Genomic DNA, 26,233 nt, shown 5'->3' on the forward strand with positions numbered 1-26,233 from the left:
TTGCTTCTGATAATAGCCCCTTCCCCGCTGAACTCCTCCTCCTACCAAGCTACAAGAGCAGGTATTTGGTTTATAACTGTATCTGGGCTCTGCTTCTCTTACCTTTAAATACTGAATGTCTTTAGAGCAGCTGAGCTCCGGCAGGCCAGCAGCTTTCATCAGTGCAAACAAGTGCAGGAAGAGGAGACCGTGGCGCCTCAGAATCATATAGGCCTTTTCACAATAACCCCTGAATCTGTTCAGAAAGGCAGACGAGGCAAAGGCATGAAGACTGCAAGCTATACCATTTCATAAAGCAAAACTACGTATTAGTCTGAACCCTGCTGTCTGCACTGATGGCTACCAAGCTCTTTCACCCTTTCTAACAGGTAGATACTTATTTATTTTTGTGTGTGTAGACAGCTATAGGCTACTTATCACTGGATTCAGAAATAAATTCTGAAAACTTGGAGCTCAAAAAGCTTAAGTCAAATTTAACTACTAACACCTACCTTTCAAACTTCTCATTGTTGTTAGTTTTTCCTTGCTGGATGACGTGCACAAAGTCATAGGTTAAGATGAAAGGAACTCGTTCTCTGTTAATACCAAATTTAGTCTTGAAGTTCCCCAAAAAGTGACCAAAATCAATATGGAACAGCTGGAAAGAAGGAAGAATTATTTTTTTTTTCAGAATAGTATCTTTTATAGCTGACAGATGTTGTGTTCTCTTCACAGTTACTGTATTCAAAAGATAATGACCATAGGAGTTTGGGAGGGAGAAAAATGACCTCTCCTACAGCACTCCTTTGGGATAAGAGGCAGCGTTTACTTCCCAAGATACTCTTTAGTTTCATTAGGTGACGGACAGAACAGAAAAGGTACTTGTCTATCCAATACTTGGTATATCTGAAGAAATCTCTGGCTTTGGCTTTTCTAAAGCTGTAGCACGGCACTAGTAGAAGCAGAAAGGGAACTAAAATGGGCACCCTACCCATGCAGCCTGAGTCCAAGACAGCGTGTGGAAAGATGTCCTGTCTTGAAGTTGCCACAAAATATTCCTTGCTCAGGTAAGGCTTTTTCCCCCTCCCTTTTTTTTTTTTTTTTTTTTTTTTTAAATACCAAGCACAGTGAAGTCATCGCACCCCTCGTGCAGTGGTGGGAAGGAGGATCCTGTGCAGAACCTTGCGCACTATGGCAATTTTGCACACCCTGGCAATTTTGCACACTATGGTGATTTTTGCAGAGTTGCTGTAAACCCCCGACATCCAAACCCCAGGTCTGCGGACCGCAGGGCATCGGCTCCCTCAAGGGGACAAGCAACCGAGTGGCCTCTGCTAAATGTGGAGGAGAGGCAGCCCTAGGTGGGGGCTGCTGCTAGACAGCGTTAGTGTCTTGTTAGCAAATGACACAGCGCCCCTGTCCTTGCTGCGACCCCAAAATGAAGGCACTAGTGGGTTTCTTTCACCATGACCGCTCGATTTACGGGAATAAGATGTAGAGGAGCAGGATGCTACATAGAAAGAGTGCAGGCAGGCAGCTGCACCTACCTGAGCAAGATGAGTCTCAGAACATCAGCAGCCAATTTCTTACTGTTAAATACTAACTAGCTGACTTCACTGGACCTGTGGGAGACTTACCTTGCACCATCTAGCACAGGGCTGTTTAAGGCTTTGTAGAATTCACAAGTAAGAAAGAAAGACAGCGTAGACTTCCCCCTTTACCATTATTGATGTAGTTTAGTACACATCCTGTCAAAAAGGGATTTTCTTTTTCCTAGTTTTGCCCTTTATCTTCCTTCCAAGCTACTCTTGCAGAGCAGAGGAGTAGAGGAATCAGTACAGGTATCAACATGAAATTAAAACCATGCTGATCACTTGCATTCATTTTTTTTAAAATCAAAACATTTTTTCTAGGAGGAAGACTATAAATCTATCAGCTTGGATAAGTAACTGAGGATCTTACCTAGCAACTAGAAGCAATTTGTGACTGCTGAAGCCAAGTCCTCAGATTGGTAAGTACAGTGCTTGAGTTTGCATCTGCAGACAATTTTAGGTCTGAATTGCTCCACTGTAATTTCAAAGTAGGTATTAACAGCAGCAGCTGATGCCAGTGATGCTTACCGAATTGTAATTCAAATTACAAAACTGTGTTTACACTCTTAATGATAGAAGCTATTGAGAATATTCGTCCAGTCTGCCTTTCAGCTGGAAGGTGAGGCACACTCCTCAGCAGTAGGATTGGACTGGGATGCGTCTGTCCCCTGCTAAGCAGCATTTATGCCCCTCTTCCAGTACTTCAACCACAGCAGCAAATCCCCGTACCTGTCCAGTTTCCCGGATCATGATGTTGTCACTGTGCCGGTCACCTATCCCCAGCACATATGTTGCCACGCAGTACCCAGCACAGGACAGAGTGAACTCCTCTATAGCTTGTTCTAATGCATCACTAAAGAGGGTAAGAAAAAGATCGAAAGAGAATTTTACTTTGAACAGTAGTATTTCACCACTGGGGCAGTTGTTTTTATAGCTTCCCCCATGCAAACCTGCAGAAGGTAAGGGAATCGCATTTGAATTTCCCATAGTGCTCTCCAGAGGCAGTACTCCCACCTGTGCTTTACAAAAACTAGCTGAAAAAACAACTCTCTTGTAACTGGAGGGGTCTGGATAAGGGGATGTCCACTACCTCAACAAAAATGGTTTGGTCTCTACTAGATAAACTCATTCCCAGATCTTCACAGATCCAAAAGATGGAGTGTGCTCCCAGAATGATTCCTGTTGGCGCCCTGTTACTTCAGAGCAGCGTGAGTGTTGTGGCTGTGTGTTTCTGTATCTAGTAAACCCCCAAGCAACACAGCCACTTGTTTTTTTCACCTCCCCATTTTGGCATTACCCCTCCTGCATCTCCTTCCAGCTGCCCCCATGCTGACTGACTATTTCTGGAGAAAGTAACAGGGCCAAGGGCAAGATCAAGGCTTGGATCCAGCCTGGGGACAGTGCTACCTTAGGCTATGGAAGATCAAAAAAGCTTGCACACAGTAACCCAGAAGCCTCCACTTCTGCTCAGGACCCATACAGATCCACATGGGGCCAGGCAGGGAAGCAGCCATCGATATCATAGGACAGCATGGAAATATATGCATAATTGAAGGAAAAAGCTGAGGAAAGCAGGAAGAAACTTCTCTAGATGAAAAGAAGCAGTAAAACGGCACTGAGTAAAAGGTAAGCCCACTTACCCCGGGTTCTTGGATTTTAGCCAGTTCAGCAGTGCATCCTTGTTGAAGGCTGCAGTGGCCACCATGTTGCTCTTGTTCAGCTGGATGTTGGCAATGGTGTCTGAATGCATGACCACTTCTATCAGTCCAGTCTTGTCTCCTGTGGAGAGGCAGCCATAAGGGGTCATCCTGCAGAGATGAAAGAAACCCTTCCTCTGAAATCTTGCCCAGAATTGGGTTGTGTTGACTTTTAAGCTTTCCCTTGTCTGCCACGTCTGCTCCATACCTACTCTGCATTTCTACTCAGTACCACAAAACCTGACTAGCTGCTCACAGAATACTACACAGACCTGTCAGGGACAAAATAAGCTTGCAGACAAAACGGCCTCACCACACATGATACATCGTTGCAGTAGGACAACTGTGAGCGCATGTGACTCACCTCAGGTCCAGGCCCTCCTGCTTCCACAGGATGTCCATCAACTGGATCATCTGCAGAGTCAGCATATCCTGACGAAGATCTGTGCAGTATTACAAAAGAAAAGAGGGTCGTAAGTACCTCCCATGCTCTCCTCCTCTTGTGCTCTTGCAGGTGCTGCTTGTTCTGCCCCTGAAGGAAGCAGGCTGCTAGAGGGACCTTTGCCAAGTTTGTCACTTGCTAGGTCTAGCTGGTAAAGAACATCAGCACAGAACAATGTCTACTAGTGCAGTAACAGCGTAAAGCCACCATACCCGACACCGTAACTCACACACGATAATACTAACGGAGGTATGTGCTACTTCACTTTGCCAAAGCTCTTCCCATAGCAGTCAAGGTGATACAACAGTGAGCAGGAGCCCCTCCAACCCTACAAAGCTTGGACTGCTGTAGCTCCTTCCGACCTCACATCAGGTTTCTTTTTACTGTGCAAGGGTACGCAGCTACTACTGTGCTAAAATCTCTAATGAAGAGGAATGCAAGTGCAACCTAGAGAAGAGTTTACTACATCTCCAGATTACTGTCAAAAAACCCCATGTTGATGGCCCTCACATAACATCTTCATGGTCCATATTTAGGCCCACTCACCATAATAAATATTTGAGACTATCATGCCTGTGAAAACATTTCCTTTAAAGACTTACCATCTCCATTTTTAAAAATAATACCCACACCACCTCGACCTGTCTCTTCATTATTAAACACAATCCATAAAGGTTTCATTTTGGAGTCCATAAAGGTGCACTGATCCACGCTAGAGGAAACAAAAACATTACCATCAGAGTTTCCATTTATTAAAAAAGTGGCCATCTAAGCTGCAAATTCAACAGCATCTACAAATCCTAACACACTGGTGACTTCCAGGAGAAAAGAGGACCTTGTGGGGTAACCAGAAGCCTGACTCTACTGCTGAAAAAAGTCTGCAGCACAAGTTAGGAGAGGCAGCTATCGTCCTTACCAAACTTCAGCGAGGATAATGTTTGGGTTCAGGGGGGACTGGAGGTGGGAAAGTGCTTCAAGGTAGGTTTCCTGCTTCATGCACACATGCATCATCTCCTTGGTTTGAGGCTTGGTGGCCTTCTGAGAACTTGCTTTAACAAAGTCATTCAGAGCTTTCATCTTGTTGAGTGCTTCTCCCTGAACAAAGAGAGGGATGGAAAATGGTTGACAAGAGAAATTCCTGGAGGTTTAAAAACTATTAACATCTACTGTGAAATGTAAACCTTGGTTGTATCTCTTATCTTCCATTCAACCTGTGGCAATTTCACTACTAAATTTGCTTGGTTGCAATATGTATCTGCTTGAGGGAGATCCATAATCAGTCATGGATCTTCTGCTGGGCACAAATGCACTGCAAGGTAACGACTGCACCAGGAATAATGCACATTATCAAGCACCAAAGGAAGAAGTGAGGTGCACTGGCTGGGAGAGCTGAGACCTATAGCCCTTGCCCTTCGAAGCTTTTGGAGAGTTATGCAAAAATGCCACTCGGTCTTGAAAACAGAAGCAGCACTGGTTTGTGGGCACATCCTAGATATGACTTCATGTATAGGCGAGTCCCTCACTTGTGAATCAGGTACAGTGATCCTTGATGGATAACAGATTAGTTTTTGAGACTGGGTGAAGAGCAGGATTACCTCCACACAGCAAGTGAAGGCAAGAGTGCACTGCTCTGGATCAGACAACCAGCTGTGATCAGCCCCTACTAAATGGTAACTCATTCAACTCATCTAATAACAGCAGCAGTCTTTGAACACTTCAAACCATTCCAGACACATAGTCGCGTGGGACATGTGTGGGTGAGTAAGAGATGAGCAAAGTCACATGTGATGAGGAAGTCTCGGCTCTTAATAGGATATGCCAAAACCAACATAGCAGTTATAGGGCTTTTTTTTGTATTATTGATAACATTAAGTTGGAAAAGCTGAGAACTAGCTCCAAGGAAGAGGGAAGTCAACCTTATCGCTGAAAGCAATTTTTACCTGTTTCATCAAAACTTTCATATGGTGGGTGCTGCCTCTGCAGTATGCTTCCAGGATCAGGCCAAACCTCAAGGCAACTGCAGGAACATGCATTTCTGACCTAAGAGAAGAAGGGAGGTTAAAGCAATTGTGACTCACTGCAGTGACTGACTAATTCTCCCATTCATGCCAGCACAAGGGGGGGGAAGAGGAGAGTGCAGAATATTAGCTTTATATATATACATAGATAAGTTTTATAGATATACATGAATAATAAATATATTAAATATATATACTATATAAACTTCATATTAGTTATATATATATATATGTATCTTTACATACATATATAAGCTTTATATATATTAGTCTTTCTATGTACTGGGGAGGGGGAAGAAAAAAAAAATGCACCCACCCCAGAAGATGATGTAGCAAAACCATTGCTTGAAGTGATGAGACATCCTTCTGGATGACTAAATTGCTAACCACTCCTTTGAGAACATTACTTCAGGAGCAAGGACAGTTCGGAGCCTATAGCCCAGAACTGGCAGGTGGCCACAGGTGTCCAAAGTAGATTTCAACTCACAGGCATGTGTACATATATATATATATAAAAAAAATTCTGAAAACAAAACCTAATCCAAACACCATCACCACAACAAAATTAAAAAGTAACAAGCAAACAAAGATTTTGTGTCCTTCTGGAATAATCTTTATTCAGCCTCCCAACATCAAAAGCTACAGCTCCTGGCTTTTGGTGGTGACAAGGATATCCCACCGATGCTCTGATGAAAGACACTAGCCGATGGACAGCCTTTAAATAAATACCCCGGCATGTATACATACAGACATGCTTGCTACCTCACTCCACAGAGCAATGAGGAAACCAGTAACTGCTGGTTTCACTTGATCACTAAAAAGCCCAAAACGTTTGCTCTTTACCTCAGGTGCCAGAAGAGGAAGTGGCCGATCTTGCGGTTGGATAGCGCCCTGTCCAGCAGGAACTTGGTTAATTCACAGTCTAAGTAGGATTCATACTTAAGCACCTGGACAAGCTGTAGCAGGTATTGGAACACATCGTGATCTCTGTGGACAGAATGGAAAAAGCCAAGACAAATTTATCTTTACTGCAACAAATGTACTTGTAAAGACAAGACTGTCAGATTGCTTGCAGTCCCCTCAGCAGCACTAAACGTAAATAGAAAGGGGCTCTGCATATCCCTTGTGGATAGCACTTACGTCAGCTTCTTTAATGAGTTGATAGCAAAGGAGCCAACGTAACGGTCAGGAAAGCTAAAATCCAGCAGCTCCAAGGCATTCAGGACAGGCAACTCTGGCCAGGTTTGAAGCAGAGAAATCATCTGTAAGGGGGGGAAAGGAAAAAAAGCAAAAAAAGGAACAAGTTTTTTATGACAATGGGTATAAATCTAAAATTCTACTGATGGAAAAGCAGCTCTTTGAGGGCTGTGTCACTATTTATAGATGCCTCAGAGTAAGTTTGCAGACACCAGGTCAAAAAACATCAGTTCAAATTTTCTAGCAAGGCTGACAGGTGGAGCCACCTAAGTCCACGGCAGGGTTGTATTTGCTGTACCACAATTAGCGTAATGAGCAATTTGGAAAAAGCACTTTTCTGCAGCATAATAATGTAGACTAGAAAGGGCCATTTAGAAGGTCCTGTCAAAGCTCCTGAAGTAAGGAGGAATGAGCAGCACCAACACCAGCCCTAATGGATGTCTGCCGCTTGGTGGAAGAGATTCACTGACCCCCTCAGGTAGCTTGTGCTGGTCTCTATCAGTTAAGACTATACAATCTAGATCCTATTTCTGCCGTGGAATTAAACAGATATTTTTTTTCTTGCCTCCAGTTTCAAGAGGGAATAAGCAAGACTCTGTTGGTCAGTAATGAGTCTGGGACAGTGCACAGAGCTGAACAGAGCCCAGAAGAACCTAACCTCAACTCAGCTGGGTACCACGCAGCGTACGTGCACAGTGACCAGTTGAGAACAGAAAATATTCCTCAGCCTCAGTGATGTCAAACCTACCTTCACAGGGCCACTGTGAAACATCCCTTGCTAAGCTGCCTCCCAAACATAACACGGGAACATAGATAGATACCAGGAGATGGATCAAAAAGGGAGCCCTGGCTGCCAACCCCAGCACTCTCACCTGGGCAACATCTTCATGCTTGTTCCACTTGGTGATGATAAGCAGCTTTGCCAAAGCCTGTGGGTACTGGTCACGGATATCATATCTCATCTTCCACACCAAGTCTTTCTCATGCTCATATAGTTCAGTGTGGCTCCTCCGTTCCAGTATCTCCTTCAGTTGCAGCCTCTGCTCATGGGAATCACAAGGAAAGAGCATACACAGGGCTCAGTCTCAACCCAGAGAACTTGCTCAGCCCAGAGAAACCTTGCAGGACTAGGGCATGACCCAGTTTGGGGGGAAAAAAGCTGGCTAGGGGTAACAGGGGAACATGTAACTTGGCCTGTGAAATCAGGCTTGCACATAGCCTGCATGTAGCTGAAAAACTGTTGCCAGAAGACTCACCTCCTCAGGATCTTCTGGTGCAGCACGGGGTTGTTCTCCATTCCTCCCCAACTCCAGCAGCTAGGATGCAAACAAAGAGACTGAGAAAGGCTCCTCATTCCCTCTGTACTTCTAGTTCACCACCACTTCAGGCCATTACAGATCAGTCACTTGCCACCTCTGGGGAAGGGAATCACACCTGTCACAGCCCAAGGGTAGGTCACATCCTCGGCAGGACCACCCTGCTCAGAGGTGTAACCTAACTGCCCATAGAGCCTCGTCCCTGGTAGTAATAAGAATGAAGGGACGAGCCCTTTCCCCGAAAAGGGCACATCCGCACACCCCATAGCCTGTGAACATGAGCCCTTCCAGATTCTTAGCACTGCCATGCGCTTGCCAAGCAGACAGCACCACCCAAGCCATGCTGCCCACTGGCACAATCCATTGAAGCTTCTGAGCCAGAACATGCATCGTGGGGCAGCATGCATCTATGTCCCTGGCACAGCAGATCTCCTTTCTTTCTTCTACTACTTGAAGAGTCTGGCCAGTTGCAGGGACGGATGGAAAATCCCCATACCACACAGCATGTCAACACTGTGCTGAAAGGGAAGGAGCTTCTACTTTCACCCATTTCCCCTTCACTCCTCTTCCTTCCTACAGGGCCTAATGCCACCTAATGGCGGCTCAGTTAAACTCATTTTTTAGACAAATGCTCACCTACGAAAGCAGCTTTACCTCAGTAATTCACAGCTTGGAAAAGTATTCACTCAAAGGTCCATTAGTTAAGTAAAAAAGTCAAATTTTCAATTAATATTATCTATTAATCAAGTTTGCTTGTATCCAGTCCCTGTCGACTGCTACCCAAGAGACAGTGCCATGTTCCTGGCACCAGCAAAGCTAGGGAATTTCTGTGCCTCCCCAAAAAAGCATCTGTGTCTCCTACCTGCTCAAACGACGGGTAATACACAGGATGTGATGCAACGCTGGGGAAGCAGATGACCAAGGCTGCTGCACTTTCTGTGTTGGGGTTGCACTGTACCGTGCCCATGGGGTTCAGAAGTTCCCCTTTCTCATCTGAAAAGCAAAGCACATAAACCCATGAACCCAAATGTTCTGAAGCTTTGGTCCAGAAAGCAGAGAACAGACTGCTTCCAGCTCCATCCCTGGACACCACCTGGCCCTGGGCAGCTCACTGCATTTTCTTGACTTCTCAGAAGCGAAGTATACATGACATCTTTAGGACAACAGCAACCTCTTACACCATACATGCAGTACCAAGTAAAACAAGGCCTTCGCCTCAGCAGGGCTCTAGATGCTGTCGCAATATAGAGTGGTAACTGTACTGGGTCTGCTAGTCTGAACTATTACGGCCCCTCCTACAACTACTGGACCACAAAGCAGAACGCTGCGGGGCTCCTGTCTTTGTGGTGGAGGCTGAAGATGCAAAACAGTGCAGTAGCTCTATCACCTGACATACCTGGAAAGGAGGACCACATGTGCAAGCAGCACTCCCCTGTTTTCAGCTGGTCTTTATAGTCAAAGAGCATGACATTCACCCAGGCAATCGGGCAGTCCTGCAAAGCAAAGGAAGCAGCTCACTTGGGTGCTACAACTGCAAAAGCTGGATGAAGGGATGAGAAGAGCTAAGAACAAAGTGAGATATCCCCATGCAAAGCCAAGCCCTCACAACAGCCAGAAATAAGGATTTATATAATCTTGATCTTTTCCAAGTCTGCAAATTGCTACAGGCATGTAACTTCCCATTCCAGAGTATGTAGGCACCCCCTCACCAAAGAGTTGCTGTGAAGAATATACCACCCTAGGCAGCCATGCCTGTCTGCTTACCTTTTAAGTTCTCCTAAAATCAGAGTACAAGATGGCATCAAATTCAGATATTTGCCAAAACCTGGGGTCTTTTGTGTAGTGCTGCACACAACTATGTCTAAAACTTCATCACTCAATATTTTGCACTGCTGAAGAGTGCCTAAGTCTCCAGTAAGCCCTTGCAACTCTACACTGGGTATTTGAAGGAGCTGTGACACACATACTTTAACACTCCACAGTCTGAGGGGAAGAACAACCACCTTGATTTTGAAGCAGGCAACACAGCACAACTTGAAAAAACTAGGCAAAGAACACTAGATATATCTGATAATGGGAAGAAAAGGTTTGGCTCCTTTGTACAATAGTAAAACCTACCTATAGAAATCCAACTTTATGTTGCCAGTGCCATACCCCCCCACTCTCTCCCCACCCCCCACCCCCACCCCTGAATAAAACCCACAAATCCAACCCAGTCAGACAAGCCAGTCTTAATCTGGAGGCGGGAAACTCCAGCAAGTAAAGCAATTGGGACACAGCCAAGAGAGAGAATCCATCTCCCTGCTCTAACCCAGCTCCCTGCCACCAGAGCAGACAGACATATTCCACAAATGACCTAAGATTTCCTGCAGTCAGGTTCCCCAAATGGAACAGTTTACTTCATACGACAGTTTGAGCAACACCAGCATTTCACTCAGCTGTTCAGAAAACACCAAGGCTTAAGCACATGCTAGCACACAGACCGACTTGCAAAGAGATCACAAGGCAAAATTCTAGTGAGACGCACCCATGATATTTGAAGGGAACCACAGCAAGACATCTTGTTCACTGAGACATTCTACAGGACGGATCAGGCTTACCCCGAAGGTACACCAAAGGACTTGGTGGAAGTAGCAAAGTCAGCATTCTCCTCTAATGCGACAAAATTAATCGCTTCCAAGTGGCCTCTCGCAAAGCTTTGAGTTGATTTAATTAGACTAAGTATCTTCAGTAAAATCCCATTTGAGACATCAGCTTCTAGATCATAAAGAAAGGCCAAACAACCGCCCCCACCAGCAATAACCTTTTCTAACAGAGTAAATGACATCACAGCGCAGCACCTGCCAAAATGCAAGATTTTTGGTGGATAAAGTCCAGCAAAGCAACGATTCAGCACTGTAAGGACAGAAATATCTCCTGCATGACTTAGAGATGAAAGCCAACCCTCTGGGCGACACTAACCCTCTGACTCATCCCAGCCAGTCCGCAAACGTGCCAGTTTTTGTGGTTGTAAATGATTTAGTCCCACTTATCTGCTCTGGACAGTCTGCACAGACAAACAACTTGCATGTAATTAACCTCTGAGTACTGTAAGCAAAGCAAGCAAAAAAATTATTTATCAAAAACAAAAATCAGCTGCACTCTGACTGTAACTTCCTCTTACCAATCGTTTTAAATGAGATCTGAGCACCTCATTCAGAGCTGCAGCTGACCATGTGGAAAAATCCATTTCTGCAGAGCTCAGCTCCAGCAAATACTGTGATTTTATATTAAGAGCTCACCAGAATCTATTCACCTCTCACCAGTACCAGAACACACATGAACAAGATCCTCTTAACATCTCGGCTAACCAGGGTGGTTTTGTTTTGTCAATCAGAATAGGAAGATTTCCTTCTGACTGCTTCAAAACTGAAAATTATTCCAGTGTGACCACAAAAATGCAGCCTGTGGATGAATCAGATATTCTGTTCAACAAAAGCCTCCAGCAGGAGTTGGAGTTCTGCTATTCTTAAGCAAAAAAAACAATAAAAAGGTTGATCCTGGTCCTGGTCTCAAAATGTTTCCTGTCTGAAGTCTCCAACCCAGAAACAGGTCCACACAAGCAGGACTCATGGGCTGCTTGTTGCTCCCCAGACATCAGTGCTCTGTAACCCTGAGAACCCTATTGATATCAACACAACAAAGCTCAGTGAACTTCCCAGCAGTGAAAAGGAGTTAGCAGAACTGAGACCAAAATCTTCTGTGATCACATTTATCAGTCTCTCATTTCTCTCCACTCTACTAAAAGAGAGGATTAGTCATGCTATCTTTACAGCACAGTAACAGTGCTTTTGTGGCTGCAAAAAGTGTAATTTGCAGAGGAACAAATGCATTTGTTGCCCATAAAGAACGCTCTTCACATGCAAAGAGCTAGAGGCATCTTGCTTAAGTTCCAGCAATTCAGTTACAGGCTGCACTGAGACCTGCTTTTAGTTACTGAATTATGAACGGGCTAGAAGTTTTGGAGTAGAGGTGAAGAAACTGAGAAATATCACTACATGTCCCATTCAGAAGCTCAATACAAGAGCTTCCAAAGTGATTCCTGTCCCCAGTTTGCTGCGTCTGAACAGCAACCTTGAAGATTCTGCACTTCCATTTTACCTCACCTAAAGCTTTGCTGTAACCAGTGTTTACATTCCCCATTTTCTTCCCCCTTCTCAGCTGTTACTTTGCTACATGGGGGATTTGCATAAAAGACCTTACTAGAAAGAAGATGCAACACAGAAGATGGTTTAACCTCAACTACAAAACAAGGAAGTTGCAGAACAGCAAAACAGGGACATTAATATACATGATTCCTCTGTGTGTGCATTCAGATGCTGGGTATGTTTCTTAATGGTCTTTCTGGATAAGACATTACATTTAAACAACCTTTCCTACAGGCAGCCACTCATCAGTTTCCTGTTCCTGTTGAAGAAGTTACTGGTCATCAATCTGTAAGCTCTTATTAATAAAGTCTTCTTCTGAAAGCAATGGGCATGTAGCTCAGAACAGTGTCCTGTGCCCTCCAGCACTGGTAAGCCTCACTCAGTCCCACACTGGCTTTACTTACAGCTTTCTTGGACTTCTTCTTGGTGGAACGTGCCTTCTTTGCCTTCTCGATGACAGCATAGAGGGCAAAGCAGAGCCGTGCCATACGGGGAAGATCACAGATGTTAATATCAAAATCCAGCCTCTGCTTCCACACTGGTTCTGAGCATACATTCACTTCAGAGCTTGACACTGTCTTACACAGCATCTCATTGCCATGAAAGAGACCTGCCTGCACCACCAGCTGAGGGAAGGAGAAACAGGAGAATACCATGAATCCAGAGGGACTTGTTTACTAAGACACGCGATTAGAAGAGGAACAGGACAGGGCATCTGTTCCCCTGAGCAGGGTGCCCTTACTTCTGTCTCTTCCCCAATTCTCTGACACATGCAAAAAGCAAAAAAGCTGCAAAAGCTCAGGAACCTATCATGCCGAAAGAGCAGGGCAGACACCAAGAGCTGGGCAAGTGCTTATGCCAGGCACATCAGCACCACAGGAGAAGGGCACATGCAAGCAGCTGTGCCTGCAGTGCAGCACGCTGAGCTGTCTGCAGGTGCTAATCTGCCTGCAGACCTGCACTCCTCTTGCCCGATCACTGTACAGCTGATAGGCCGAGCTCATCCCCAACTTCACCTCTTGTTACAGCATTGCTGGCTAGTCTGAATTACAGGAGTCCTCAACAGGAGGAGCTCCCTGCAAATGATGGGGCACTGGGCAGAAGAAATAACTATTCAATTGCCTGTTTCTTTATAAAGCGCTTTGCCCTGCAGAACACCTGTGTATGCGATATATTCTTGCCCTGCTTCCTCCCTTTCCCAAAGGGCAGCCATTCCCCACCTCCTCCTTCGCCTGCTCCCCCTCCGTGGCAATCCCCTTGCAAATCCCAGGGCTTTGCTGCATAATGCGTCCTGTCTTAACTTTACCAGTCACCACCTCTCCCATCGCTCTCCCTTCCAGAGCCCAATTTCCCCTCCTCTGCTTTCTGCAGACTTCCCTGCCCCTCCACATCGCTGTCAAGCAACAGATACTAGCACAGGGCAGCAGCTCTGTTTGCTCCTCAGAAATTTTTGCAGTGGAGTGTTTTTAAGAACACATCGCTGGGCTGCTGGCTCACAAGTTCCCTTCCGCTTCCTGTTGTGCTGCAGTTTAGAAACTGGCCAAAGGCTGAATGAAGCAGAATGGAGGATCACGTGAGATCAAGTTGTCAGCCCCTGCCTTCTCACCACACAAGCAAGACAGATGCAACTGGGAAAGCCAAAACACAAAACCAAAACCCCAAAGTGAGTCAGTACCTACCTTCATTCTCTCATCTGCATTGACCTTGCTGCCTTGCACCAGCTCAATGTAGAAAGACTGCTCTAAGGACCAGAGAGAGCTGTAGTTTGGCTAGAAAGAGAAAAGGGTTCCAATCAGAAATAGATGCAACCAAGACTCCTCAAGCCAGTGCTAGACTTCATCTCTCATTGCATGCTTATTGCTCCAACAGAACAGAGCATTGCATTGCAGGTGGGAGCTTTAGGGCTGTGACAAGCAGGGAAGTTGCGGAGGAAGCTGGAAGGCTGATTGGCAATTCCCAGCTCTCAGACCCTAGCCAGGAACCTGTCCTGAGGGAGGCAGGGAGAACCAGCTACTGTTCCCAGAGAAGATCAGCATCTCCATCAATGGATGAGTTGAGGGTGACCCCACTGGGTCACTGTCCCCTCTTTTACCTTTTTCTTAGGAAGCGGGGGAGGCTTGGGAGTTGTCTTTGGGGGGCTGGCAATACAATTGGTTTGCTCGTCTCTCATGGCAATGATAGCGGAGGAGTGTACCATCGTCAGGTGGGGTGTCAGGCCTCGGTGGAGGCAGCTGCGAACGTACTGCAAAGAGAGGATAAAGTCAGCACAGATGAAACGGACCAGGTTGGCAAGAGCAGTCAAGCAGATCACAACTGGCTGAAGCAGAAAGAGGTGGAAGGAGTAAGAAAAGGACACAGCAACAATCCAAATTCAGTTTTAACGTATCTCCTCTTGCTTTAATAAACCTGCCAGTCACTGCCAGACCTGAGAACATGAAGTGCCTTTTACAGTCGGCATTTCATCGACTGGCTCAAGTGGCTCCATTCAGGGAAAAAAACGAGAAGGATTCAGCGCTCCCAACAGCAGTTTGCCCTGCCAGGCCAACACAGGATACGGGATTACTTGCCCAACTTTCAGGAGGAGAACCCCCAGCCCACCATGCAATCAAGACGACATTTCCAGAACCATAGTCTATAAATGCATTTACACAGTACTTGGAACCGAGGGACAGGCTTTGAGCACGAGCCCTCAAAACACAAGGATCTGTTAGGTTTCCAGAAGTATCCCTTGCCCTAAGTAGCATCCAGGTCTTGCCACTGATGTGTTGCGTCCCTGTAAACAGCACTGCCTCCTGGATGGAGGATAACATACCTCAATCCACCCTCCCAGCAAGAGGAGGCCATATGGGAACAGACTCATTGATAAAGCAAGACACAAGGCTCACCTGGAACTGGTACAGGGGGTAGTTCCCATAGAGATATTCACATTTCCCATTCACCTGCAGGGTATAGTCCTCTGGCTTCTCCACTGTCTCATGGCGGAAGACAGTAGCCTGCTTCTTGATAGCATAGCTCATTAATGTGATGGGGAACTCCTTTGGGGAGATCTGGAAAGTGAAGCTCTCCTGCAATCCCAACAACACAGCACACACTGTCAAATACCAGCAAAGGGCTGAAATCAGCACAAGGAGCAGCATTAGCTCAGCAGATAGGCAACAACATTCCTGTTGCTGACGGTAAAGAGAAGGATAGGAAGGCAGAATTACCCACCCCGACATACACACACTAGCAAATAAGTAGGGGTGTTTGCCAAATTAGGCAGGAGCACAAGCGCAAGGCTGGGAATCAGGAACTTCAAGGCCAGTTTAAGCAGAATCACCCGTTCATGTGGTTGCTAGTCACTAAAAATCTTCCCACTGCCATTCCACCAGCCAGGCAGAGTGTGGCTAGGGACACCATGCTCAAACACCCTGCTCTGGAAGGCCCTTGTCCCATGGGGGTGGCTCCTGCCTTCATGCCCCCGCACAACATGCAAAAATAACATTAACCAAGGGTAGCAGGCAAGAACAAGGGCCCATAGGCAACACAGACCAATGCCTGCAAGCAGCGTAATGCTGAGCATGAGCTGAGCAGACTCTTGGGCTTCAAAACGACAGGCACATATTGGATTCCGTGGTCCTCTCCTACCCCAAACCAAAAAGCTTTCCACCACATGTACATGCAGCAACCTCAGCTACCAGCTAACCATTGACCCAACGCATGTTCAGGAAGGGGAACAGCTCCCTTGGTTGGAGGCTCAGAGTCTCCCTCCCAACCATCTCCACAGGCAAAGGAATCTGGAGAATGAAGATGGAACACTGAACACATGGCAACACTGTCCACGCATACATTATTCTGTCTCCAAATGCCCAAAGGTCCCCAAAGGGAAAGCACAAACCAGTTAAACATTGTCACAGAAAGGTTTGTGCTTTACCCCGCCAGACTGAAACTTGACGTTGACAAAAATGTTCTTGGTGGAGATATGTAGAGAGCCAGTCCCAAGGCCCTTGGCCATGGGCTCCAGCTGCAAGGGAAAGTTGTACTCCATCCAAGCTGCCCAGCTGAGCTGCTGCCGCTTTGCTGCTCTCTCCTCACAGAACTGGCACATTTTGGTGCGGAAATCATTCACCTCCGGATCCTGCACAGAGTCGAATTCATGCAAACCTAAGTGCAGAGTAAGAGAGAAAGGCTAAATAAGCGCCCGCACCCAATGGGGCAAATGAGCCTTTGATAACCAAGTGTCTGTGAAACACTCTTCCCAAACACATGCTTAATTTGGCCAAAAGGAGAAGAGTCAGCCAAGCTACTAGCAATTGTTTATTGTTACTATGTACAATTGCACCAACTCAATTACTATAGCCCCTGCCAGCAGGAAAGATGGTCTGCACACACGCTGCTCTCCCTTACCAGGTCCACCAGAGACCAAGCTTTCTAACTCTGCCACTGGCACAGGCAGGGCTCCACCACCATTCCATACGTAGCAAGGCTGCCTGGGACAGCCTGTGCTTCACCTACAGCCGACATCCCTGCCACACTCCTGGCCAGACCAGCAACAGGGAAACTAACCTTTTCCAATGAGCAGGCTGATCTGGGAGTTAATAACCTTCTTGACCCTGTCTCCTTCTCGAGCCACGAGCCGCAGTACCGGTAAGAAGGGTTGGATGTCACAAAGCCGCCGCTGCTCATCCTCCAGCTCTTGCTGTTCCGCTGTCTGGTTGATGCACGTGAAGACGTATGCTTCGGGGTCACTGAGCATGTGGTACAGTGGCTCATATTGAGCATGTTTCCACACCACCTGGGCCAGACCAACAGCAGGGTGAGAGGACAGCTGCACTGCCAGAACCTCACGTTCTCTTCCTGCCGCCCCACAGCCCCGCTCTCTAAAGGCACGCCACGTAGCAAAGGCAACGCTCAGCCAAACCTGCTCACGGCATTCCCGCGCCTGCAGTCGCAGGCAGCTTTTCAGCCAGGTCTGGTGGCTCCAGCTCCTGCTGAACTGCTGGGTAGATTCATTTCTACGTGCCATTAACTGACTTCCTTTTTTCATGCTTGACATTTGTTTCAGGCAAAGTAAATCCCTCAGCCTGGGTATTTACGTAGCCCCCACCTGAACACCTCACCTAAGTACTGGCTGACTGCCAGCCTTGTGAAACAGAGGTATTACTCCCACGAGAAGCAAAATTCGGTTGAGAAACCTGCCCCCAGTAACACAAAATCTGTGACAAGAGCCAAGAACTTCTCCCAAGTCTTCTCAACACTACCCAGTTCCCAAAGATCCTTTGCTCCCAAGTGCATGGCACTTGCACACGACTGTTCGCAACCCATTTCTTCCCTCTCACCCTAAGCGCCTGCTACAGCAGACAAAACCCTGGGCCTCCAATCTGACCCAGTGTGCCCACTGGCTGTAAAACAGAGCTGTAACCTCACAGCTAGAAACAATCAGCTCTACTTACAGGTTTTTTGGTTGGGTTTGTGTGGTTTTTTTCATCTGAAAATTGCAGCATGAGAAACCTTGGAATAATCTGGCACTGTGCTTCTGTCCCTTGTGATCTGTGACTCATCTAGGCCAGGTTGCTACTGCAGAGAAAACCTTTTCTGCTGTTTTCCTTCACTCTCCCCTAACCCTTCTTCTGGCCAGGGAAATAAGGAAGCAGCTACACTTTGTTTACACAGGGCTTCACTACAGCATTTTATTTCCCAAATGAAGCACTAAGAAAAATCCTTTAGTTACCATTTCAAATTTTCAGTATTCAATTTCTGTGAGGCAAGGGAAGGCTGGGATGGTATCCTGATTGCTTTGAGTCAGTCCAGCATTTGTATTTGACTGTTTGGGGGTGACTACTGCTTGCACATGCATACACAAGAGCTTTCATAATGAAAAAATCCAGCATGGGGACTGGCTGGCTCAGGTGAGCAGGAACTAAACATACAACGCACAAGCCCTGTGTGGCCGATTCAAATCTGCCCTCACTCCTTAAGTTACTCTTATTCTCATCCCGAGGTTGAGCAAGTACCCAGAGAATGGCACCACCTGGCACCCTGTGGCAGTCTTAGTGGCTAGACATGGGTTTAGTGGCCTGCAGAGGCTGTCACAAAGGAGGGGCTCTCACAGCGAGTTACAAGGAACTGCCTCAGAGCAATGCAGAAGAAACCCAACTTGCACCGAGTGAAGAACCAACACATTTCCCCAGGTGTTCCCCAGAACAGAGTCCTCATCCCTAGAGACTGCGGATAAGACTGTGGAACAAGGCTGTTACCTGCTTGATGGTGCCCAAGCTGGCATTGCAGGACACAGAAAGGTTTAAGTATATGCCTGTGGGCAGCAGAAAGTCCACCTGGATGTTTTGATTTTCCCCCTTGGCCCAGAATTCCGTAGGGCAGTAAATGCCTGGTGGCATCCTGCTCACTTCTTAGCTACCACCTGCAAGAAAACGGGAAAAAGTCTGTTGCTGTTCACTACGTGATATCTCCTCAGATCTGTGCTGGGCTCTGTGGGATGTTAATGTGCAAAAGAACCCAAAGAAAGGAAGGGTAGTGTATCCTCATAGGTCAGGAATATATGCAGCTTAGTCAGATTTCCAGTTCAGAGCCTTTAAGCCACAGAGGCGTCCTTGCTATAGCATTTGCTTCTATCTCAATGCAACCCTTTCTGAATCTCTTCTAGACTGGGATTAACATCTACATTTGACACACAAAAATATTAATAATCTTCACTTGAGAACAAAAGCATTTGTCCCGATAGCTCATTTATGACCAAGCAGCCAACAAAACCAGTAAGTCCCTACCCCTTGCTTTGTAAGGCAATCCTCAGGCCACATGCTCCAAGCTCCACTTTGTTTTTCCAGAGCTCAGTTCCAGTCTGCAAGAGGGAAAAAGAGATGTTGTCAGTTCTGAGTATGCACGCATTTTTATACACACAGATAAATAATACTCCACTGTATATCCCCCTCCCCAAGGAAAAATGAAATCTAAGGCTCAGAAAATCAAAATAAGTTTGTTAATTCCATCTGCATCCTTTCACTTGGTAGGGCTCTACAATTTATTCTCAGTACACCCAAAGAATGCAAAGAAGAGAAAAAGAATCTGAATGCTATCAGGTACAAACTCCTGTTTTCAAACACAGAATAAACGCACACATGACACATGCCTAAAACAAAAGGCATTCACCACAAACCCATTGTACATCTTCTTCCTTAAAGACATGTAACACCAAAGTCAGTTAAACCCTCACACTCCATCCATTTGCCCACAAGCAAAATACTACAGCAGTACAGAACTCCAGTTTCCTCCACAGGTGACGGGCAGCAGCGCGTGGTGTGTCCCCACATGCAGGAAAAGCTTGGGACTGCTAGCATTAGCTCCCCGCAACAGAGAAGTGGCTGTAACTAATTCTCTTCAAACACCTCAGCAGAGAAACCAGCTCACCTAAATTCCTTCTCACTTACCAGAGTTCTTCCCCCAGGTCAGCAGAGAGATGCGCCAGCAGCACAGCCTGGAGGGTGCTCCCACAGCCGTGACTAGTAGCTGCTGTGGAAACCCAGGCTTCAGCCTCCTGCATTTCCTGGTTCTAAATTCAGCCCTGCACATGCCCCAAGCAATTCTAAGTGTCACTTGTCCTTGGCCTGTGACACCAGTACAAAATTTGCTCATTCACTACTTAAAAAATGGCTTTGCAGCTGTCAGACGGTGTGCAAACTTAGAAAGAGACTGAGCAACATGCTGCGGAAGATCTGGGTCTCCCAAATCATGAAGTCCGGCTGTCAGCTTCTTGTGAGCCAGCCCTACACTTCAGAATGACAAGGAGCCCAGCATCTTATCTGCCAGTGCCTGGGAGCACACCACTTCCCCATCAGCTGCAGGGTAAGGATTCCCAGAAATACGAGCTGTTTTATCTGTCCCGCTTCCTCAGTGCACACGCTGTATCACACGGAGACCGGATACAGCAACCACAAAACCACCCATGTGCCTTAAGAGGGAGGGAAGTAAAAAGGGGAGGAGGCAAGGTTTACAAGTTTGAATAAAGCAAACCAAGCTTGCCTTGTCTTCTGCTCATTAACAATTAAACCAGCAAGTTTCTAGAACAGCTGCTGCCTCGGCCTTTCCAAGGGCAACAAAAGCAGCAATCTACCACAACTCTACTGACCAGCAGAGACAGGAGTCACAACAACGGCTGAACTGCTTCCTTCCACTGAGGATTTCTACCCAATGCCACATCCCATCAGATGCATGAAGTACCTATCCAGGCTATTAGCACTACAATGTGAAGTTCAGGTTGCTCAATCCCTTGTCTTTCCAAACTCGCTGATCATCTCCTGACGTAGAGGGATTTTTCCAACAGAACCTGGAGCAGATATGCCAAAGGGAGAATAACTCTAGACTTGCACAGTCTCTGGAACTTCGTTTACCAAACCTCTCCCCTTCCCTTTGCTAAATTCAGAATGCTCAACTAGTTGGACCTCAGATCTGATCCAGTGTGAGAGTTTTTACATGAAGCGAGCTCTGCATGGATTAATACTCCGGCACCACCCCACTTCCATCTTCCCTTCTGTGCTGGGCAATTGGAAGAGTTCTCCAGGGTGTAACCTTGTTTGCACTATCTTGACCTCATCAGCAGAAGTAATTACAATTCTGTTTTCTCTGGGTCATTTTGCCATTTGTGAATAGTCAGATACAGCATCACTCCTTTTTGTCGGGGTTTACGCTGCTGGTATTGTTTGAGATAGACTCTTTGTCCTTCACTGCAACAGTCTTTAAGAAAAAGGGATTCCCTGTTGCAGCTGTCAATTTTTAAAAGCCCCAGTGTCACCTCAGACTTTCACACTGGTGGACAGACAGATTATTGTTAAAAATCTCATATTGTGGTAGGGTTCTGAGCTGTAGGTCTGGTAGCCTGAGGTTCAAGTTAATCAACGCACACTTGACAGAAATTAGTTTACTGCACAACTTGCATATCTCTCAAAGCTAGGGCAAGCAACGGTGAGACAGAAGTTTGTGTTTTAGTGGGACGCAAACCCACAGAACAAAACTCGGGCAGATACACAGGCTATCAAAGACCCCTGCTTATCAACACCAGGCTGTAGCCACCCACTTTCTATAAGACACCCTCACTCCTCACTCCTCCTACTAGCCCAAAACATCTTCTTGCTAGAATACTTCCACATTCCCCCAACTACATCTTCCAATAACAATACTTCCTGCCCCAGCAGCCACATCTCCCACAACCCTCAAATACTTGTTTCAAGTGCAAGGCAGGTACGCTGCTGCCTTCCAGCTCCCAGAAGGTCAGAAGTTTCGCAGGACAGGATGCACGTGGCACTTGGCACCCCGGGGCTAAGAAGCAGAACAGACAACCAGAACACACAAAGCTCTCCGTCTATAGCTGGTATGTACCCATGCTCCATCCAAGAGAGATATACCTCAAGACGGGCTGGCCAGCTGATGTGCTTGGGTGGCCAAAAAAGTCCTAGCAAGGTGAAAACCCAAGCTCAAAGATCTGGCCCTCGCGAGGGCCAAGTATATCGTTCTGTGAACTTCATCCAGCCCCTGAACTGGAGGTAGCACAGAACGTCGGAGGAAACTACAGAGCCTCAAACACCTCCTCATTCATTTCTGGCAGCAGTCTTCCTCTGGGCCTGCTTGTACACAAGCTTGACCTAAAAGCTGCCCACTGGTACATATGTGCCCAGGCAGGACACCCAAGGTTGCGTGCCTCCGAGCCCTGCCATCATACTGTCCCCAGGCAAGGGTACTGCACAGGCAGGACTTGCAGGGGCAGTGTCTCATTGGCAGTGCTGTTGGCATAGCTGAGCACGGGAAAACAAGATGCAGTTTGCTCAAAACATTATTCTGTTATTTTCTGAGATGGGCAGGGCCCAGCTGCCCTAAAGAATCGCTCTTCCTATCCCACAGGAAGGGAGCAGTGGAAGCTGTTTTCCCAAAAGAAGCAAGCACACTTGATGGGAACCTCAGATCTCGCTAAGATGTGAGGAGTGACCAGCCACAACCCAAAGGGAGAGCCCAGCAGCTGGACAAGCAGTGCGTGGACTGGCTGACATACAGCATGGGCTGGGACTACCCTCTGCATGGGGCCATCGCAGCTGCTTCCTTCAGCCTGCAGATAAACAAGCTCTCAAACTGCAGAGCACAGTATCGCTTTGGACTTCTCAGAGAACATAAGAGGAAGAGAAATATATGCTGTCACACAACACAGGTCCCAAAGCATCAAGCATGTGCCCAGCAGCAGATTTCCATGGGCCCAGACATGAAGCTATTCCCCACAGTTCCCAGAGAATTGAAGCATACTCTCCTTTTCACACATTATTCTGCTCTGTGGAATATTTTGGTAAGGACAAGGTGAAAGTCTGTGCAAGACAGGCTTTCTCAGGAAACCAGGAATGAAATACACACGGACCTGTTCCACGTGGACCCCTGCCTCCGGTTCAGATGAGCACAACAAGCAGCAAAAACTCCCAGTAGTGGGCAACTGCTCCATAATCCCTCAGCAATTTTGAGATGTGGAGTCATGTCCTAGGGGAGCAATCATGAAAGATGCATCTGTTGGTACTAATCACTTCTTTACTGAGAGTCATATGGGCAATGAACCCATCTTACAATGCCCAGACCTCTTCATAGCTGGGCAGAAAAACATGGAGGAAAATAATCACAAGACAAAATTCCAGGTTCCAGATAAAGGCAAATCCTCAACCTCCTCTCCCCGCTTTGCCTCAAGTCCTTATTCCGCGAGAAAGCTACAGGCTGCTTTACCCTCCTTGAGGCTTGTCCATGCATTAATTGGTGTAAAGATAATAAATGTGTGTCTCTACCAAAGAGGAGAGATGACCAAGGCAGAGCTGATACGCATGTGGGACTAGGCCGTGTACCAGCCTGCCAAGCTGGAAGATAAAACCCCCTGTGTTACTGGATGCCACATAACAAACGCAGGCACAACATCAGTAACAGGAGGTAGCATATGTTTTGAGTTCACACACCCCGAGGAACACACAGTTGCACATAAAGGCAAATTTATGCAGAGTTTAACAGACACATTTGAAATTATCCAGACAGTATTTAACAAGCCAGCAGTCAACATAAAACACACTGACACAAATCTTTTCTTACAAAGTCTACCAGCCACAGCTTTGGTGTTTACAACATACAACTGCTATTGAGAGAAAAAAGAAGAAAAAAAAAAAAAGCAGCAAGCTAACAAGATCACACGTGGAGTAGTGTTCCACAAACCTCTGTGAGGCGGCAGCGTTAGACAGACACAGAAGCTCTAACGCCCACAAACAGATTACAAAATTACTAAACCCCAGGACTACAAAAATACCTTTCAAGTTTATAAGAAATGAGTGATGCAGAGCTCACAGGTGATGCGCCTTGTGTGGGAGACAGCAGGAAGTCAACATCCATTGCAGGCAACTGAGCTGGGGGAGGAGGCCACCGGAATTTTTACATACACACGTGCTTGACATGTCTTTACCGTGCAATCAATACACTTCGCAGTTCTGAATCAACCCTAAGTTTTCATAGGTGCAGATCCGTTTCAGTGAGTGTTCTGAAAGTTTTTTAAGCTTGGGACTGCTTTTTTGGTGGGAATCAAGGGGTAAAACAGGTCCACTGTACACTGCGGGCAAGTCATGTAAGCATTGAAGAATGAAGAACAGACGGGGAAACCTGCTGCAGCAGGTGAGCGTGTCGAACTGGGCTTGGGAGTTTTGTAGCCCCCCCTCCCCCCTTTGCAGGGCTAACTGGATACTCACACCTAGGTGCCAGCCACTTATCACACAGCAAAAACGTGCTCTATCTGCTTCCCTTGTAGCATAAAAAATCCAGATTCAGGTGCCAGTCCCATGATGCAGATGCAACAGCAGCTCACAGTAAGACTGGCCTATCACAGGTCTGCCTGTTGACAAGTATTGACAACCTGGCTCTTTATTCACCTAAAAATGAACATGTGCTGGCGGGAGGTGCTGGAAACACAGCCTCAGGGGATGCCGGCTTGCAGAGGTGCAAGTGTCTGCTGTGCTGACCCATTCACCCCAGCTGAGCAGGGACCTTCAACGCAGCAGATTGGATGTGATGCTCTGGCCAGCCTACGGAATCCACAGCAAGCTGGACTGAGAACTCACAGCTGTCCCCTGCAGACAGCCACCAAGAGTGACCCTGAGCCTGGACATTCAGCTAGCAGCAGCCTTTTATGCCAGAAGAATGGTTTTGCTGCCTTCTTGAATACCTGCTAATAAAATTTTGGAGGTGGCATTAATAGCACAGATTTTGCTGTCATCTCAAGAAAAGCGTTTCCTTTACAACCTCCATTAAGCTTTCTGTAAAATACAGCTCAGTGTCCCAACTGTGCCGTTAGGCCACCACTACTCTCTTTCAGTTCCTGTGGCAGTATTGCACCTTCAGCAAAGGCCTGAGTTGCACCAGAGCTCCAACTGTCTCCAGCTCCTCCTTCAAACACACAAACACAAGTGTAAGGCTTGGCCCATGGACCAGGTAGGGAAAAAACCAGGACCCCTTGAAATCAGGTGTGGGGAAGCACTCAAGTACTGAACAATGCCTTTGTATCTCAGGGTTCATTTCCTCAAATCCTAGTTTAGAATATTCTTATCTCCTTTATTTGGTTTACTGCAATAAGACTCCTAGCTCCACCAAATACAAAAATCAAATAAAGGTTTTTGCATATTATCAGCTTATGCTCTGTATACTGATCTCATATCCTGCCACACAATTCCCTGCAGATTCATTTGTTCTTTCAACAGTAGTTTGTTGTTCATTCAGCTCTACATAGCAGAACACAGTTACATTGGTTCGAAACTGCCTTTTATTAGAGATTTCTAAGCCTCTGAATAACCACCTTTACTCACTACTTTGATTACACAAGCCATTAGGCTGAGGTAGATGTGCAGTGGAATCTGCCCAGGAAAAATGGGCAAGGGATGAAAATGCCTGTGCCTGACTCTTCAGGACCCTGAAATGCTACAGAGCACCCCTCTAGAGGCCGATACAAACCAGTGTTTATGTGCCGAAATCTGCATCCTCCATGCATCGAGATATCAGTGGAGAGCCCTGGATTTCTCCACCTTCCAAGGAAGCATTCTAGCTATGTGAAGACTACAAGGATCAGGCTTGGAACAACCACTGGATCCAAAGAATCCCTTGGCTTGTACTCTTCCCTTTATGAAATAAAGGCTCCCTTACTTTGAGCATTTATATTCCTCAATGCCTGCCTTACACATGCACATCCCCATAAAATGGGCTCGTAGAGAAAAGTAATGGGAAGCAGGACTACACTAATGTAATCTGAACTGGAGCTAACCTTGTTTGTGTACAGGGCTGATGATGAAAGGGGTTGTCAGCAAGGAAAGAGAGAGGAAAGCTGAAAGTACACGTGGTGATAAAAACAGGCAGCACTTCTATGGGGCTCCCAGCACCAGAGTAACTAGGGAAAGAGCAACAGGGCGATACACCATCACTGAAGCTCAGCAGGGCCTTAGATCCAGCCACAACTAGTAATAGCCAAAGGAAGCAAAAGAGGAGCTCAGGTAAAGCAACTTAAGAGAAATAGCAACGTAAAGCCATACCTTATTCTGGAAGTAAAATAGTATCACTAGAGAGAGGCAGAGGAACACCAGGGAGTAAGAAAAGTACCCGATGGGAGGACTCGAGAATCTTGCTCTGGTAGAAACTTTCAAGCAGCCTTTTAGGCAAGGTCACAGTCAAGCAACTATGCTTTCAGTATTGTCTAAGGAAACATCTAGTGGGAAACAGTATATTTAGCAGTTAAAGTAAGAGCTTGAAAGCTGACAAATTGCAAAGTT

General features: G+C 46.5%; 1 protein-coding gene across 10 annotated transcripts in view; it reads right to left on the reverse strand.

Annotated features, from left to right (window-relative positions):
- PIK3CD (phosphatidylinositol-4,5-bisphosphate 3-kinase catalytic subunit delta) overlaps positions 1-26,233 on the reverse strand; it is a 59,653-nt gene that overhangs the window by 5,573 nt on the left and 27,847 nt on the right. For 5 of the 10 annotated variants that reach the window (XM_055703886.1, XM_027802292.2, XM_055703884.1 and 2 more), the window contains exons 2-23: positions 19,193-19,266; positions 18,665-18,828; positions 16,974-17,202; positions 16,342-16,571; positions 15,314-15,493; positions 14,521-14,670; positions 14,108-14,197; positions 12,833-13,054; positions 9,638-9,734; positions 9,104-9,234; positions 8,182-8,241; positions 7,798-7,965; positions 6,869-6,990; positions 6,572-6,715; positions 5,651-5,750; positions 4,627-4,805; positions 4,313-4,422; positions 3,633-3,711; positions 3,212-3,379; positions 2,301-2,424; positions 492-637; positions 103-235 (exon numbers count right to left, since the gene is read on the reverse strand). In XM_055703886.1, the coding sequence (XP_055559861.1) occupies positions 103-235; positions 492-637; positions 2,301-2,424; positions 3,212-3,379; positions 3,633-3,711; positions 4,313-4,422; positions 4,627-4,805; positions 5,651-5,750; positions 6,572-6,715; positions 6,869-6,990; positions 7,798-7,965; positions 8,182-8,241; positions 9,104-9,234; positions 9,638-9,734; positions 12,833-13,054; positions 14,108-14,197; positions 14,521-14,670; positions 15,314-15,493; positions 16,342-16,571; positions 16,974-17,202; positions 18,665-18,805 (3,003 nt within the window). In that variant the 5' untranslated portion in view covers positions 18,806-18,828; positions 19,193-19,266. Of the gene's footprint in view, positions 1-102; positions 236-491; positions 638-2,300; positions 2,425-3,211; positions 3,380-3,632; positions 3,712-4,312; positions 4,423-4,626; positions 4,806-5,650; positions 5,751-6,571; positions 6,716-6,868; positions 6,991-7,797; positions 7,966-8,181; positions 8,242-9,103; positions 9,235-9,637; positions 9,735-12,832; positions 13,055-14,107; positions 14,198-14,520; positions 14,671-15,313; positions 15,494-16,341; positions 16,572-16,973; positions 17,203-18,664; positions 18,829-19,192; positions 19,267-19,852; positions 20,278-20,550; positions 20,749-22,818; positions 22,935-23,736; positions 23,760-26,233 lie in introns of those variants that run through there. The other 5 variants (XM_055703883.1, XM_055703882.1, XM_055703881.1 and 2 more) reach the window with 5 other exon arrangements.

Source organism: Falco cherrug, chromosome 3 (genome assembly GCF_023634085.1).
Source record: "Falco cherrug isolate bFalChe1 chromosome 3, bFalChe1.pri, whole genome shotgun sequence".
In the NCBI taxonomy this organism is placed as follows: Eukaryota; Metazoa; Chordata; class Aves; order Falconiformes; family Falconidae; genus Falco; species Falco cherrug.